Genomic DNA, 14521 nt, shown 5'->3' with positions numbered 1-14521 from the left:
GTGAAGCTGGAAAAGGCAAAGAAAGACCCTCCCCTGGAGCCTCCAGAAGGAACTCCCAGCCCCTCTGACACCTGATTTTGGACACCCGACCCTCAGAACTCTCAGACAGTACATTTCGGCCCCTGGGGTTGTGGCCGTTGTTCACAGCAGCGAGAGGAAGGGCGTGCAGGGCGGCTCGAGCAGTTACTTCCACGGCTGGGGATCCAGGCGCGAGACCAGGCGGGGCCTGCGGGCGGCTGCGCGGCCAGACGAGAGCCGAGAGCCGCAGCTGTACTGCAGCGCCGGCGGGAGGCCCGCTCTCCTGCCCCCAGGACGGAGGTGGCCCTGCTTCCAGCCCTTCACGTGGTTTAGCGTGGAGCGGGCGTCATCAAACCAAAGCTTGAGCTCAAGGCGCTGGGGGTGTTCCTGACCCTGCTGAACCCTGGAAGGTGAAAGGTTAACAAGCGGAAGGAAGTGCTGTTTATCCCAAGGGAAGAAAACTCAAAATCAGCTTTTTCCAAGACCGCAAATACCAAGAGGCTCCAGAGTGATTTAGCTCCCTTTCCTGGATGACAATTGCGTTCTGAGTTTTCAAGGAAGCAGAATGCTGAGGCGTCGTCCTAACCTGGGAGGTCGAGGCCCAGGCCCTGCTGCTTCCCTGGTGCCAGAGCCCCAGGACCCGACGCGGACACGGGAGGGAGCGCTGACGTGCGACCAGGGGCAGGTCGCCCCGTCCCCCTGTGCCCCCTGTGCCCAGCCGTAAATCCAGGGCTTTGGGCCAAATGATTTGGGTTTCTTTCAGCTGCAGGCTTTCCTTCCATCCCCCTCCCCCATCGTGGAACGGTGAGTGGTGCTGGGCCCCCGCCAGCCTCCGGCCCTTTCACACAGGAAGCCCAGCCCTGGGGCGTTAATGGAGCAGCGTTTTGAATTGCAGAACCCCACCCCCCGGGGCAGCTACAGCTCCGCTGATGTCCAACTCAGCTGCCTCCCTGGGACACGGTGATTCCAAAACACAGGGTTTTGCACCGAGGGGACAATGGAAGGACTCGAGGATCCAGAGCGATTCTCTCAAAGGCAGTTCACTTTTCTGGGAAGCATCCTGCCCACGAAGGACGGGGCTGTTGCGTTTTTCGGTGGAGGACGCCAGGCGCCAGCAGCAGCCTCGGGTGCCCCCAGCCGGCCCCAGCCAGGCCTGTGCTGTCGCTTACTGACTCACTTTAACAGCTGGACCGTGAGGTGGCCAGGAAGCAGTGCTGCCTATTACAGTAATTCCTCAGGAACTCCCCGGCGGCCCAGTGGTTAGGGCTCCACACCTTCACTGCCCAGGGCCCGGGTTCAATCCCTGGTCGGGGAACTAAGATCCCGCAAGCCGTGCTGTGAGGCCAAAAAAACAAGAAAAGTAAAAAAGATTCCTTATTAGAAGGAACTCAACTTAGGATGTTAAAACCCTTAAAAAAAAAAAACACAACTCAACTAAATGGAGGTTTTCGTGTGACCCCTGGTTCCCTTTGCCGTTTCCATGGTGCCAAAGGGGGAGCATAGGTTGGTCACCGCGCTCTTACCCACGTCACTCACACTGTTGTGACCTGTCTGGGGATTCTTAACTGCCACTTGGGTGCCACCTCACGTGGCCGCCTGGTCCCCGGTGGCGGGATTCTGACCTGGGGACACCAGGTGACCCGGGACACTGGGCCGCATCTGCTCCAGGCTCGTGGGTGGGCATCCTGCTGCCCTCTTACGGGGTGGAATTGGGTTGTTCTGCCCTCTGGACAGAGATTCCTGCTCCCTTGTTCCGTCGCTATATTGCTTTAGGCCGGAATCGCCTACAAATTCTCCCAGCGTGGATGGGGGTGCCATTGTCAGTGGGGCTATGAGCACTCTTTGGCTGTGAAATTTTTTTTTTTTAATGAAATAATGCCATTTTAATCTAAAATAAAGTAAAACCAAAGTCAAACAAGCATAAAGTTATCTTAAGTTTACAAAAAAACAAAAAAGTATGTAATTTTTAAAAACAAGTACCTACTGGAGGGATATAGAAACTGAGGAAGGATTCAGTATGTAATAAGAGCAAAAGGATAAACACACCAAGTAGAACAGAATGTGAAATGTTTTTTAATTAAAAAAAAAAAAATGCTCTACTTGCACGTGGTAAGCATTTCGTGCAGCACACGGGAACTTGGTGAGAGGTTGGCGTCTTCCAGGGCCCAGACATCCGCCCCGCTCACTCCCCGGCCCCTCGGGCCCTTTTGCAGGCCCAGGGGTGGGGCTGGGGGTTCTGTATACGAATGGGGCGCTGCACACCCTCTGCCGGGCTGGCTCTGCCACTTTACGGTCTGTCTTCGAGACTGATCCGCACCAAGCCAGGCCTCGTTCTTTTTGACGGCTGCACAGTGGCCGACTCCTGAGTGCTTGCTGGGTGCCAGGCGCCGTTTCCCACGTCCGACCTGGGTTGCCTGCTCCAGCGCCCAGGGTTCCCTGCATGTGTGCACCATGTGACCACGCAGCGGGCATCTCTGTTGCCTTCGGTCCCTTGTTGTCACCAGTGAGGCTGCAGGAAACATTCTCCGACATGTCTTAGTGCACACGTGTGCGTTGATCCCTGCCATAAACTCTTTTAATTTTTATTTTGATTTTGGCTTCATTGGGTCTTTGTTGCTGTGCGTGGGCTTTCTCTAGTTGCGGCGAGCGGGGGCTACTCTTTGCTACGGTGCGTGGGCTTCTCATTGCGGTGGCTTCTCTTGTTGCGAAGCACGGGCTCTAGGCGCGCGGACTTCAGTAGTTGTGGCATGCGGGCTCAGTAGTTGTGGCACGCGGGCTCAGTAGTTGTGACGCACGGGCTTAGTTGCTCCGCGGCACGTGGGATCTTCCCAGACCAGAGATTGAACCCGTGTCCCCTGCATTGGCAGGCGGATTCTTAACCTCTGCGCCACCAGGGAAGTCCCTTGCCGTAAACTGTTGACGGGGAATTGCTGGGGCAGAGCGTTGTGCATTTGGGCCGGGCAGTTCTCGGCTCCTTTGGCGAGCATCGGGTGGTTTTCTAGGGATGTGAGAGGCTGCGTGACGGGGCCGAGGGGAGCCGGCCCGGCGCTGGGTTGACACGTGTTCCCTTCTGTCCGCTCCAGGTCGGCTGGATGATGTGGAACTGGATGGTGTCTGCTCTCGCCACGGGGGCGGCCGTGGTCCTCTACGACGGCTCCCCGCTGGTGCCCACCCCCAGTGTGCTCTGGGACCTGGTCGACAGGATCGGGTAGGTACCCTGGATGCTCAGACACAGGGCGGCCGCTCTCAGGATCTGGGTGCCGTCTCTGGAATGCTTTGCCACCCTCCATGTCCCCCTCTTGGCGGGGGTGGCTGTGTGAGGGTGTGGAGGTGCCAGGAGTAGGTGAAGCTGTCAAGGAGGGTGGGAAGGGGCGGGCGCCCCTGACAGGGACTGACCGCAGATATCTGTGTAGTGAGGAGGGGGCTGCCCCACCCCCCAGGGCCCAGGGGGGAGCTCTGAAACCTCGGGCACCGGGAGAAGGAACGTGGTCTTTTTTTTGTAACTCTGGGTTCTAAGAACTTGCAGAGCAGCGGCCCAGAAGAGAGGCAGACGGAGGGCTGATGAGAGCACTGTTTCACACGGGGCCCATGGCCGCAAGGGTGACAGAGGATGACCCAGGCTGAACGCACATACCTGTTCGGGGGACGGTGTGGAGATGCTCATCCAGGGGAGGGCAGGTCTGTCTCGGGGGCGTTCCCGGCGTCTGGCCTTCCCACCCGCCTTTCTGCGAGCCCTCAGGGCTGGCCGGCGCCTTGAGGGTCTCCCCAGACTCAGCAGCGCGCTTCCAGACGCCCTGCTGCCGGAGCTGCAGAAGGGCGTCCCCGCCTCCCCGCAGTCCTGTTAATAGGGCGACAAGCGGGCATCCTGTTGACAGAGGCAGCGGCCAGCTAAGGGGCGGTGTCGGGGGAAGGGTGAAGTGGCCCCGTTTCTCCCCCAGCCCCCTCCTCGTCGTCATTGCCAGAAACTGTCAGAAGACCCTGTTCCATTGGCACTTTCTTTGCTGATGAATCAATCATAGCCAGCTGATGCATTCTCGCCACTGCGGCTGGTGGTCACCGTTGGCCTAATGATCGTGTTTCCAGGAACGAGAACACGGAAGCTGGCAGAGCTCCTGTGGCCCAGAAGTCAGCCACGCTCTGAAATGTTCTAATTACTTTACCTTTGAGTCCATTTACTTTGGGGAAATAGAAGGAACCACTAATGTTCTTAAATCCTGGGGCATTAATATTTTAAGTATAACTTTGGTCTGGGTGATATTTAAATCCTGACATTTGGCTCACAATATTAGCGAGGAAATTTATTTCCTAATGAGCTTGTTGCCAGTGAAAGGTTAATCAAATCCCTGGGAAGATCTTTGCCCTGAATACCTGTAAGCCGGGCTCAGGAGGAGACACTTTGGACGTGTATGCCTGTGCTACAGGAAGAGGGATGGAGAGAGAAAGGTATATCCCTGGGGCTTAGAGCTAATGAAGTTGAAGGATGGAGGGCCCAGGGAGACCTAACTTTGAGTGTGTATACGTGCACAAGTGTGAGTATGCACCTGAGTGTGAACGTGTGTGTGTATGTGCATGTGCACAGGTGCACGAGAGTGTGAGCACGCATGTCTGTGAATGTGTGCATGTGTGCATGTGTGCACGTGTGTATATGCATGTGCACATACACATATGTGCACAGGAAAGTGGGTGTGTGAGAGTATGTTCACACGTGGGTGTGAGAGCACCCGTGCCTGTGGACGAGTGTGTGTGTGCATGCATGTGATTGTGTGCAGGTGCGTGTGCAAGCGTGCATGTGAGTGCGTTCGCAGCCCTGAGGTCTGGGTCTGTGTAGAACGCACGTGCTGGGCCTCTGCCTTACATCCCGGTTTGGCCTGTGCCCCGGACGCCAGCTGAGCCGTGGCCTTGGCCGTCCTCAGGGCCCCTCTGGCCTGGCCCTTCACCCGGCTGGGAGGGCTCATCTGCTGAGGTCAGCGAGGCAGGGGCCACTCTGTGGCCTGTGAGGGGCGCCCGAAGGACAGCACGGCGCTCCGGCCGCCCACGCGGGTGACAGGAGAGGGGGCAGGTCAGACGGGGCGGATGCCTTCATTCCAGCTCTGCCACCTCCCGACGCTGAAGCAACACCAAATCAAACGTGCTTTCACCTAAAATCCTGTGGGTTTGTGGCAGGAGGAACGACTCTTCAGCGCTGGCAGGGCGGGCAGGGTCCTCGCAGTGCTATCTAAGGGCCTCTGATGTTTAAAATAACGTTGATGCACTTAGGGACGAAATCTTCGTTGATTGTCATCGTTCAGCCCACAGGCTTACTAACACGTTTCATAACTGAGCAGTTGTTTTGCAGACGTGAACAAGGTTAAAGGACGGATTGTCCTCTTTGTTTGGGATGTGTTGCTGGGCTCTGCAGGTCTAGGCCGGGGAACATTCTGGCTGGGGTCAGGGCAGAACTCTGGCGTCTTTGTCCAGGTTTGCAACTGGGCAGGCAGTTCACGTTTAGGACTGCGGGACGCGTGTTCCGGGCTAGGGGAGCGGCGAGTGCCGAGGCCCCAAGGGGACCGAGGTGGGGGCGGTGCGGGGGCTGGGAGGAGGCCCTCGCGGCCGGATGTGGGCAGTGGATTCGGGCGGTGGGGCCGGATGAGGGGGGAGGGCAGGGTCCCCCGGGGATTTCGGGGCTGTGCCGCAGGGCGGGTGTCTTCCGCGTGACGTGGCACCCCGTTGGGGCGTTGAACTCGGGGGCGCTCCACGATGCCCCCGCGAACTGTGGGGTCGCGGGCAGACGGGAGACCGGGGCTCAGGCTGGCGGAGCCTTGGAGGGGCTGCGGCTGCACGCGGCTCCTCGCGGGGCTCCGGGCTGGGGCGAGCGGGGGGGCTGCCTCGTTCTTCGTGGGGTGCCTCCCAGCAGCACTCGTGAGAAAGACACGGCGCCGAGCACACAGGCGAGGGCGCCCGCGCTTCATGAACTCTGTGCTTTTTAAACCGCCTTACACAAGCCCTGGAGACAGATGGGGAGGCCTGGCCCTTTCTTCACACAAGCAGGCCTGGGGCCCAGCCCCGGGGACGCGGTGGCAGTCTTTACACACCGCTGAGGGCACGGTTTGCAGACAGACACCTGCGACTTGGGGAGGGGGGGGGCGGATGGGGGATGAGCAGAAATTGGCGTGCTGCTCCGTGTGGTTGGTGGCTGGAGATCTCTGTTCCTGTGGCTGAGGCTGTCACTGCTGTCCGTCAGCGTGTGATGGGTCCCTGGTCTCCTGCTGAAATACGGGTGACGCCTTAATTCTCAGAGGTGATCTGGAATTAGCTAATCAGACTACCCGAGTTCATGAAATAAGTGAGGAGGGGGTGGGGATTGTGTACGTTTCCTGATCCCCACGACCTCCCAGCTCCCAAAACAGCCTTCACCGGGACACAGCGACCCAGGAGGCGTCTGCGGTTTTAGTGGTGGCAGGGTGTCCCGGTGAAGTGAAGAGAAGAAGGGGACAGGAGGCACGAAGGACAGTAGTTTTGAGCCGTGGATCCCGCCCCTCGCAGCCCAGCGGCCCCGGTTCTGTGTCTGTGCCTCTGAGCCCTGTCAAGCGCCAGACAGCACGTGGCTGTCTCCCTGGAATGGATCTCGCCAGCCAGGCGCGAAGGGATGGGTTTTGCCGCCCAGAGGGGCGAGGAGGGGCCTGGATTTCGTGGCCTCCTTCAGCCCGCAGGAGAAAACAGCCATTAGTTAGGAAGGTAGAGCTTTCGTGGAAGGAAACAGAACATGAAGCAACGCTCTCCCCTTGAAAACACAGTGATTTATACTCAGCATAACGTGTTGTTCTCAGTGCAAACTCGGGGATAAAGGACTAGATTCTAAATGTTCAAAAAGAGAAGAAGAGCGGTTTTCTAAGTTTCATAAAAATGTGAGCTTATTTAAGAAAGGGGGATGGGTCAGGAATTCCAAGCATGGCACCTGTCCTAACAAAAGCTCCCACGGCCCTCTCCACTTCCCTGGAAGACGATCGCGAGCGCTCAGAATTTGAGGGGTCTTGATTCTGTGGCCTCCTTTGGTCCCCCCGAGAGAAAACATCCTGCAGTTGGCAAGATGGTGGGTTTATGTGCAGACAGTTGTTTTAAGTAGAGCCGAAGGTTAAAGCGAGCCCGGTGCTCTGCAGACGAGTCCGTGCTGGCCTCAGAGTAACGCAGGTGTTGTAACTGGCTTCCAACTACATATTAAGCGTTAATTCAACCCAGAAAAATGACGTGTCTTGGATTTTGCAACCTTGTCCGAAATGGGTCACTAATTTGAGAAAGCTTTGGTGCCTGGAACATGCAAGAGCCTTGACAAGTTCCTGGTGTCCTCTTAACTTCAGCATCACCATCCTTGGAACGGGTGCGAAGTGGCTGTCAGTGCTGGAAGAGAAAGACGTGAAGCCAGGTAAGCGTGCCTCCCAGGGCGTCTGTTCCCTGTCTCGCCAGCCGCGGAAGTCAGATCCACCCTGTTACCTGGTTCCTGCAAGCCAGGCAGAGGGTGTCGGGTTTGGCTCTAATCTCTCAGTGATTCTGGCTCTAGTGGAAACTCACAGCCTCCAGACGCTGCACACAATCCTGTCCACCGGTTCCCCGCTGAAAGCCCAGAGCTACGACTACGTCTACAGGTGCATCAAGAGCAGCGTCCTCCTGGGCTCCATCTCAGGTACGGCCCCCGCCATGTGCCTGCGCCGTGGAGAAGGTTCTGGAAGAACCGGAGGACTCGGGGACCAGGCTTGGCCACTAAGCGTGCTTCCCCTGTGACCCAGCAAGCCCCCCGGCTTGAATTTATCTGCGTGAACGGTCAGCAGGGAGGGCATGCACGTTTGCGCGGTCAGTGTTCCTTATTCTCGGTAGTTATGTTCTAGGGAGAGGCTGCAACACTGAGTCAGCCGTTCCTGAACCTTCGCCGGGGGTGGAGAGTATACGTACACACCGCACACTGATCGTAACCTTAGATCCTAAACAACTCGTCCTGGTGCATTCTATTTTCTTTACAAAAGAGGAAACAAGGTTCGCACGTGCCAAGTGACTGGCCTCAGGCCACCCACTAGCTGGGGACAGAGTGGGATTCAAACCCGGTCCTGCCGCCTCAGAGCCGAGCTCCCCTCCCGTCCAGCGCATCCCCTGGTCCTCCCCGGAGCCCGCCTGGTGGGCAGGGGTGCTGCGGTCGGATGGGCGCGGGGCTGTCTGCCGGGCCGGCCCAGCCCATCTCGGAGCAGCCGTGTCTGTTAGGCTCTCGGCCTGTCCCTGCCGCTGTCCCGAGCACCCCAGCCCCAATCCAGAAGCAGCGGAAGCGGCACTCCTGCTCCCAGCGCTGTGCTTCCCTGGGGCGCGAGGCTGCCCCGAGGTTGCCGGTCACGGCCGTGAACGCAACTCTCCCGTCTTCATGGGGCGCGCCGGCCGGTACCTCGAGGTGTCTGGAGGAGGGAGGCAGGCCAGCACGCTTCGATTCTGCCCGGAATTAATCCTGCCCGTTGTTGAAGCGTCGAAACATTTTATGTGGGTTTCGATCGCCCTGCCCCACCCCATTCATATACGCAGAGCATGATCCGGGAGAAGACACTTCTTAAACCACAAGGCTGCCTTTTTAGGTGTACAAACAGGTGTAAAGGGGAGCACGAACACCAGTGTCCGGATCGCCGAGTCTAGGAAGGGACCATGTCGGGGCTCCGTGTATGCCCCCTGCCCACGGCCTCCCCCCCTTTCCTCCCTGGGCTGCCGTCTCCAACCGCTGTGCGCCCCGGCGGGCCCCGTGCGTGTCCCTGCACCCACAGAGTACCCCGCACGCGGGCACGTGTGAGGGGGCAGTTGTCACCGGCTGGGCCCAGGTCCAGGCGTTAATGCCACTCCCTCTTGATGGCACCCGGGGTCCGACTCTCTTTCGAGCCCCTCCCTGAAACGGAGCGTTTCGCATCCAGCATGTTCTCTCTTGCGGGAGACTCGCACTCCAGGGCCACAGGGTTTTTGCTTGTCTGATGATTAAGTGAACATAAACCACGGCAAAGAGACTCTGCACGTGACCCATCTGTCGCGGCAGTTCCTGCAGACAGGTCTGATGGGGCGAAGCTTCCACTTTCGTGAACCTGAGTCTAGGATTTCCGTGCGACCACAAGAGGTCATTTATTTGGTTTCTCCTTCAGCACGTAACCCTGGTCAAAACGATAAATCACCCGGACACGGGAGGTTCAGTCCAGTTTCTAAGTCACCTCCCCGCTCCCTCCCTGAAGAGAAGCTCAGCTCTCTGGGAATTTTTCAGTATTTATCTGGAGAAAGAGTAGTAGATATTTGTTCTCCGGGGTCTTTCTCCTTTATTGTTCATTAATAAAAAACATGGGCAGTTTGTCTCAGCCTTCTGAAATTTTTTTTTTTTTTTTTTTTTTTTTTGGCCGTGCCACGTGGCTCGTGGGATCCTAGTTCCCCAACCAGGGATTGAACCCAGGCCCTCGGCAGTGAAAGCCCGGAGACCTAACCACTGGACCGCCGGGGAAGTCCCGGTCGTCCGAATCTTAAATCTCCTTTTTTTTGCAGGTGGCACCGACATCATGTCTTGCTTCGTGGGCCAGAATCCTTCCATTCCTGTGTACAGAGGGGAGATTCAGGCCCGGAACCTGGGCATGGCCGTGGAGGTGTGGAACGAGGAAGGTGACGGCCCCCAACCCTTTCTCTCTCTGTGACGAGGTGTGAGTGGTAACTTGGATACGCTTGGATGTGTAACTTTGCTTGGGGCCAGTTCTCTAAAACCGCTGCCGCAGCTCGCAGACTGCCGGCCCCCAGGCCTGGCTGAACACCCGCTGGGCTCCCCCGCCTCCTTCAGCCCCTCCGGCTGAGGGGTGGGTGTTGGCCTGCAGCACAGACGGAGGGCCACGTGCTTGGAACGCCAGGCAGGCATCCAAACTTTGGGGGCGCTGAGGCCACCCCACTGCCTCAGCAGCCTCGTGCCCTGACCCTGACGAGGACCTAGAGCAAGATGCAGGACCCGAGGGGCAGCGCGATACCATTTGTGCAATGTTTAGAAACACGCAAAATGACGTGTTATTCAGGTGCATGTAGATGTGGTAAAATTATTAATCCACAGAAGGGCACAGTACAGGATTGAAGTCAAGAGCGAGATCGGGGGAGTGTGGTGGGGCGGTTAGCGTGGCTTTCAGTGACGCCGGGGTGACGGGCATGTGGGTGGGGCCGGCCGCATAGCTTGGATGTGTCTGAAGTACTCTGCAATAGTTCATAGCTTAAAGAAGGAGAGAAGGAGAGAAAGAGAGCCGGGGTGTTTGGCTGTGGCGTGTGCTCAGTGTATCTTTCCTTCCTCCCTGGCCAGGCAAGGCAGTCTGGGGGGAGAGCGGTGAGCTGGTGTGTACCAAGCCGCTCCCCTGCCAGCCCACGCACTTTTGGAACGACGAGAACGGCAGCAAGTACCGGAAGGCGTATTTCTCCAAATTCCCAGGTGGGTCGGGATGCAGGTGGAGCTGCCCAGATTCCCGCCCGGGCCGGGCCTTCGGTGTCTAATTCTGGATGTGCCTGCCCCCTGCCGCCGCCCCCCCCCCCCCCCCCCCAACAAAGCCCGGTGAGGCTGCTCGCAGCTCATTCCGCCAGGGAGGCGATGATGAATTTTTTTTTTTTTTTTTTAATTTATATTTATTTATTTATTTATGGCTGTGTTGGGTCTTCGTTTCTGTGCGAGGGCTTTCTATAGTTGTGGCGAGCGGGGGCCACTCTTCATCGTGGTGCGCGGGCCTCTCACTATCGCGGCCTCTCTTGTTGCGGAGCACAGGCTCCAGATGCGCAGGCTCAGTAATTGTGGCTCACAGGCCTAGTTGCTCTGCAGCATGTGGGATCTTCCCAGACCAGGGCTCGAACCCGTGTCCCATGCATTGGCAAGCAGACTCTCAACCACTGCGCCACCAGGGAAGCCCAATGATGAATTTTTGATCAGTATCTTGTCACCGTCAGCTTGAAGCCATCTTACGAAACCCTAATCTGGGTTTAGATTACTCTTAACCACCCTCTGTGCCCAGAGCCCCTTGGCCCGGAGCCCCTTGGCCCGGAACCCTGCTCCTGGGAGCCCGCATGACCCGCTGGTTTGCCTGCGTAGGGGCGGGAGGCCCGCTCGCTTACCCAGGCTCATCTGCCTGTTCGGGGAGAGATGCGTGTGCGAGAGGTGTCTGGCTGGGGTCTCCTCTGTCTTACACCCCATCATCCAGTCCTCGTGGAGGTGATGAGAGAAGAGAGCTTTTGCAGCGGGATGATTAATTCCCGGCCATCACTCACTCAGGCTGCCACCTTCCGTTCATCTTTGGAGTGGTGTCTTGCCCCAGAGCTGGAAAGTCTTTTTATTTAAAGCTCTGATTCCTGCCTCCTTACCTTATTTCGTAAGCAACCTCGAGTGATTGCAGCTATGTAATTCATAATGTAGCAAGTCTTCTGCTCCAGAGTTATTTACACCTAAGTACTTGCTCTCTTCAGCCTCTAGAAAGGTAATTCTATTTTGCATAAACCACATGTGGTGAATCAGAAAGTGGCAGGTGACCATCAGGGGTAGAAGGTGCCACGGGTCCATCCCGTTTCTCTACTCGGCCTTGCGTGTTCCCGTGTAATGTCCCACGTGAAAGCCATCGCACCTGGCATAGCACGTTGCATATGAGGGTAGCAGGAGCATCCGTCCCCGCCATGTGGCCTGACCTCCATTGGATGCCTGCTGCATTTAAGCCCCACGTTGGGTCCTGCCAGTGTGTAGCTGTTCAGACAGACTAAAGCAGAATAGAGAGAGAGAGAGGGAGAGAGGTTCCTCAAATGACCTTGAAGAGGAGTCGGGGCTCCTGTCCTAGGAAGGGATTAGAACCTCAGCTTGAAGATCCATCTAAGAAATGACATCTCTTCATCTTCTGCAACACCGCTCTTTGAAAACTCTTTTCTGTCACTTTTTGTTATGTATGCAAGGGTTCGCGTGATAAATGTCTCTCAGGATTAATTTCAGAAAAAGTCTTTATTTCCAAAGCTCTGCTATTCCTTCTTGGAGGAAACAAATACTTGGTGACCTGTTATATTTTCCATTTTTGCCTTGGCTGCCAGGAAACTCAGAGCTGCCATCATTGCTCTGTTGTAGCAGTCCTCTCACCCCAGTGCAGAGTTTCTGATTCTTTCAATAATCCCATCATATAGTTGGCTTTATAGGTAGCTTCCTCAAATGCTTTCTGGAAGTAGGTGTGACATACGAATAAATATGGAGAAACAAGGGCAGATAAGATAATGGGATCTGAAGCTGTTGGTCATGGTCAGGGTGGACACAGGCTGAACTTAGACCACTTCGCCAGGCCCAGCACTGAGAAATTCTTGGACCGTATAGGACATGGCTCGATGATAAAAGAAGACAACAACAAAGGAGCAAGGTCTTCCTTTCTGCAACAGGCAGCTGACTTACAGACATCACTACCCTGAAAAATTAGGCCAGGTGAAAATGTAAACTGACAAGGTGCCGATATGGAAAAGTATCCAAGAATTTATTAAGTGACAAACAGGAGTTCAGAACCGAGGGCATTGTATCCCTTCTGTGTGAGTTTTTTTTTTTTTTTTTATCCATTTATTTATTTATTTATGGCTGTGTTGTGTCTTCGTTTCTGTGCGAGGGCTTTCTCTAGTTACGGCAAGTGGGGGCCACTCTTCATCGCGGTGCGCAGGCCTCTCACTATCGCAGCCTCTCTTGTTGCGGAGCACAAGCTCCAGACGCGCGGGCGCAGCAATTGTGGCTCACGGGCTTAGTTGCTCCGTGGCATGTGGGGTCTTCCCAGACCAGGGCTCGAACCCGCGTCCCCTGCATTGGCAGGCAGACTCTCAACCACTGCGCCACCAGGGAAGCCCTGTGTGAGTTTTTAAAAGGAAATGTATGTATGTATGTGTGTGACTAATATGAGCCATTTTGATTTTCTTTGTGACTTTTAATTATTTTTAAAAACCTAATAAAAATTTAAAAGGAACTTAAAAGCAGACTTTAGAAAGATTTAGATCATTCTGATTCTTCAAAGCAATGATTTCAGCTCTGAGTTTCCTGGTAGCCAAGGCAAAAATGGAAGTATGATGGGTACAGGTGACTGAAGATGACAAATTCCAAATAGGAGACCAGGCCTGCCCATGAGCCATCAAGATTTTGAGCTTGATGAGATGGAGCAGCCAAAGCTGCCATTGGCCCTCATTAGCAAAACAGGTCCAGTGGTCATAGGTCCTTTAATAAGAGAAGCGTGTATGTGCAATGTGTTGTTTATTTATATTTACATTTATGTACATGGAAAGCTGGGCCATCTTTTTTTTTTTTTTTTAATGTACAGGTATACATGCTCACTCTAAAAAGATTTGAGGCAGTAGACCTCCAGGAATTAAAAGCAGGAGAAAGGCTGGGTTTGCCCATTCATCCTGGTGTATTTGTTCACGGGTCCCATCACTGAAATGGGAGAGTAGGAGGAGAAGCAGAGTGAAGCAAAATCACCTGCCATGAAAACAAGAGAGTTTGAACTGCAGGCCCAGGGGCATGGAAACCTAGAAGGAAACCCTTAATTTCTCTGACATGGCAACCGGGCACCAGAGCCTCCAGCCACTTGTGGATTCATCCCCTCAGCTTTGGTTTTGCAAGAGGTTGAAGCATGTCATTTCATTTTCACAAATGAAAACTTCTTCCGGGAGATTTGCATCTTCCTTTTTCTTTGCATTTCCAGGGATTCAGTAAGGATCAGACTCATGGGAGGTCTGACTCCATATAAGTCAGACTATGCGTTGATCCTGGCACCCAAGTTCCAAAATGAAAAAGGATTCCCAGGAGGTGGGTGGGACAGGCCCTGCTGCTGTGTCTGCAGCTTGCTGTCTCCTGGGACCACCATTTATAAGCCTGGTTTTCTGAGTAGCCATACAGACGTGCTTCTGCAAAACTTTGGCATGTCATTTGCAAGCCTAGGAATGACTTTTCCACCCGTTTGTGTAGGGGAACCCTTTAAATATCCGATTAGAAAGAAGAAGTTTCAGCCACAGCAATCAGACAAGAAAAAGAAATAAAATGCATCCATATTGGAAGGGAAGAAGTAAAACTGTCACTGTTTGCAGATGACATGATGCTATATATAGAAAACCCTAAAGTCTCCACCAAAAAACTATTAGAACTAATAAATGAATTTAGTATAGTTGTAGGACACAAGATTAAGATACAGAAATGTGTTGTTTTCCTGTGCACTAATAATGAACTATCAGAAAGAGAAAGCAAGAAAACAATTCCTTTAAAGCTGCATCAAAAAGAATAAAATACCTAGTGGGGAAAAAAAAGAAAAGGTTTTATTTTTTAGCTTGGGGAGGAGGGAAGAAGGCCCTCGAGGCCTCCCGTCCTCTTTGCTCAGAATAAGTGAGCTCATGAGGCCTTTCCTTCTCTTCCATGGCCTCCCAAGCACTGCACGCTTCCTGCAGGTGGGGGACCTGGGCTTCATCTCCGGAGAAGCCTCGGTCGTGGCTTGTAGCCACTTGCTGGGATGAGGGCATC

General features: G+C 54.9%; 1 protein-coding gene across 2 annotated transcripts in view; it reads left to right on the top strand.

Annotated features, from left to right (window-relative positions):
- The window catches only part of AACS (acetoacetyl-CoA synthetase), a 52403-nt gene that overhangs the window by 30847 nt on the left and 7035 nt on the right, over window positions 1-14521 (top strand). The window contains exons 10-14 of one of the 2 annotated variants that reach the window (XM_059893641.1): window positions 3102-3226; window positions 7353-7417; window positions 7553-7675; window positions 9541-9654; window positions 10328-10453. In XM_059893641.1, coding sequence (XP_059749624.1) covers window positions 3102-3226; window positions 7353-7417; window positions 7553-7675; window positions 9541-9654; window positions 10328-10453 — 553 coding nt within the window. The remainder of the gene's footprint in view (window positions 1-3101; window positions 3227-7352; window positions 7418-7552; window positions 7676-9540; window positions 9655-10327; window positions 10454-14521) is intronic. The other variant, XM_059893642.1, reaches the window with a different exon arrangement.

The sequence above is a fragment of the Balaenoptera ricei genome, chromosome 14 (assembly GCF_028023285.1).
Source record: "Balaenoptera ricei isolate mBalRic1 chromosome 14, mBalRic1.hap2, whole genome shotgun sequence".
NCBI classification, from domain to species: domain Eukaryota; kingdom Metazoa; phylum Chordata; class Mammalia; order Artiodactyla; family Balaenopteridae; genus Balaenoptera; species Balaenoptera ricei.
Note: the sequence above shows the minus strand (reverse complement) of the source record. Positions and strands in the feature narration are given on the sequence as shown.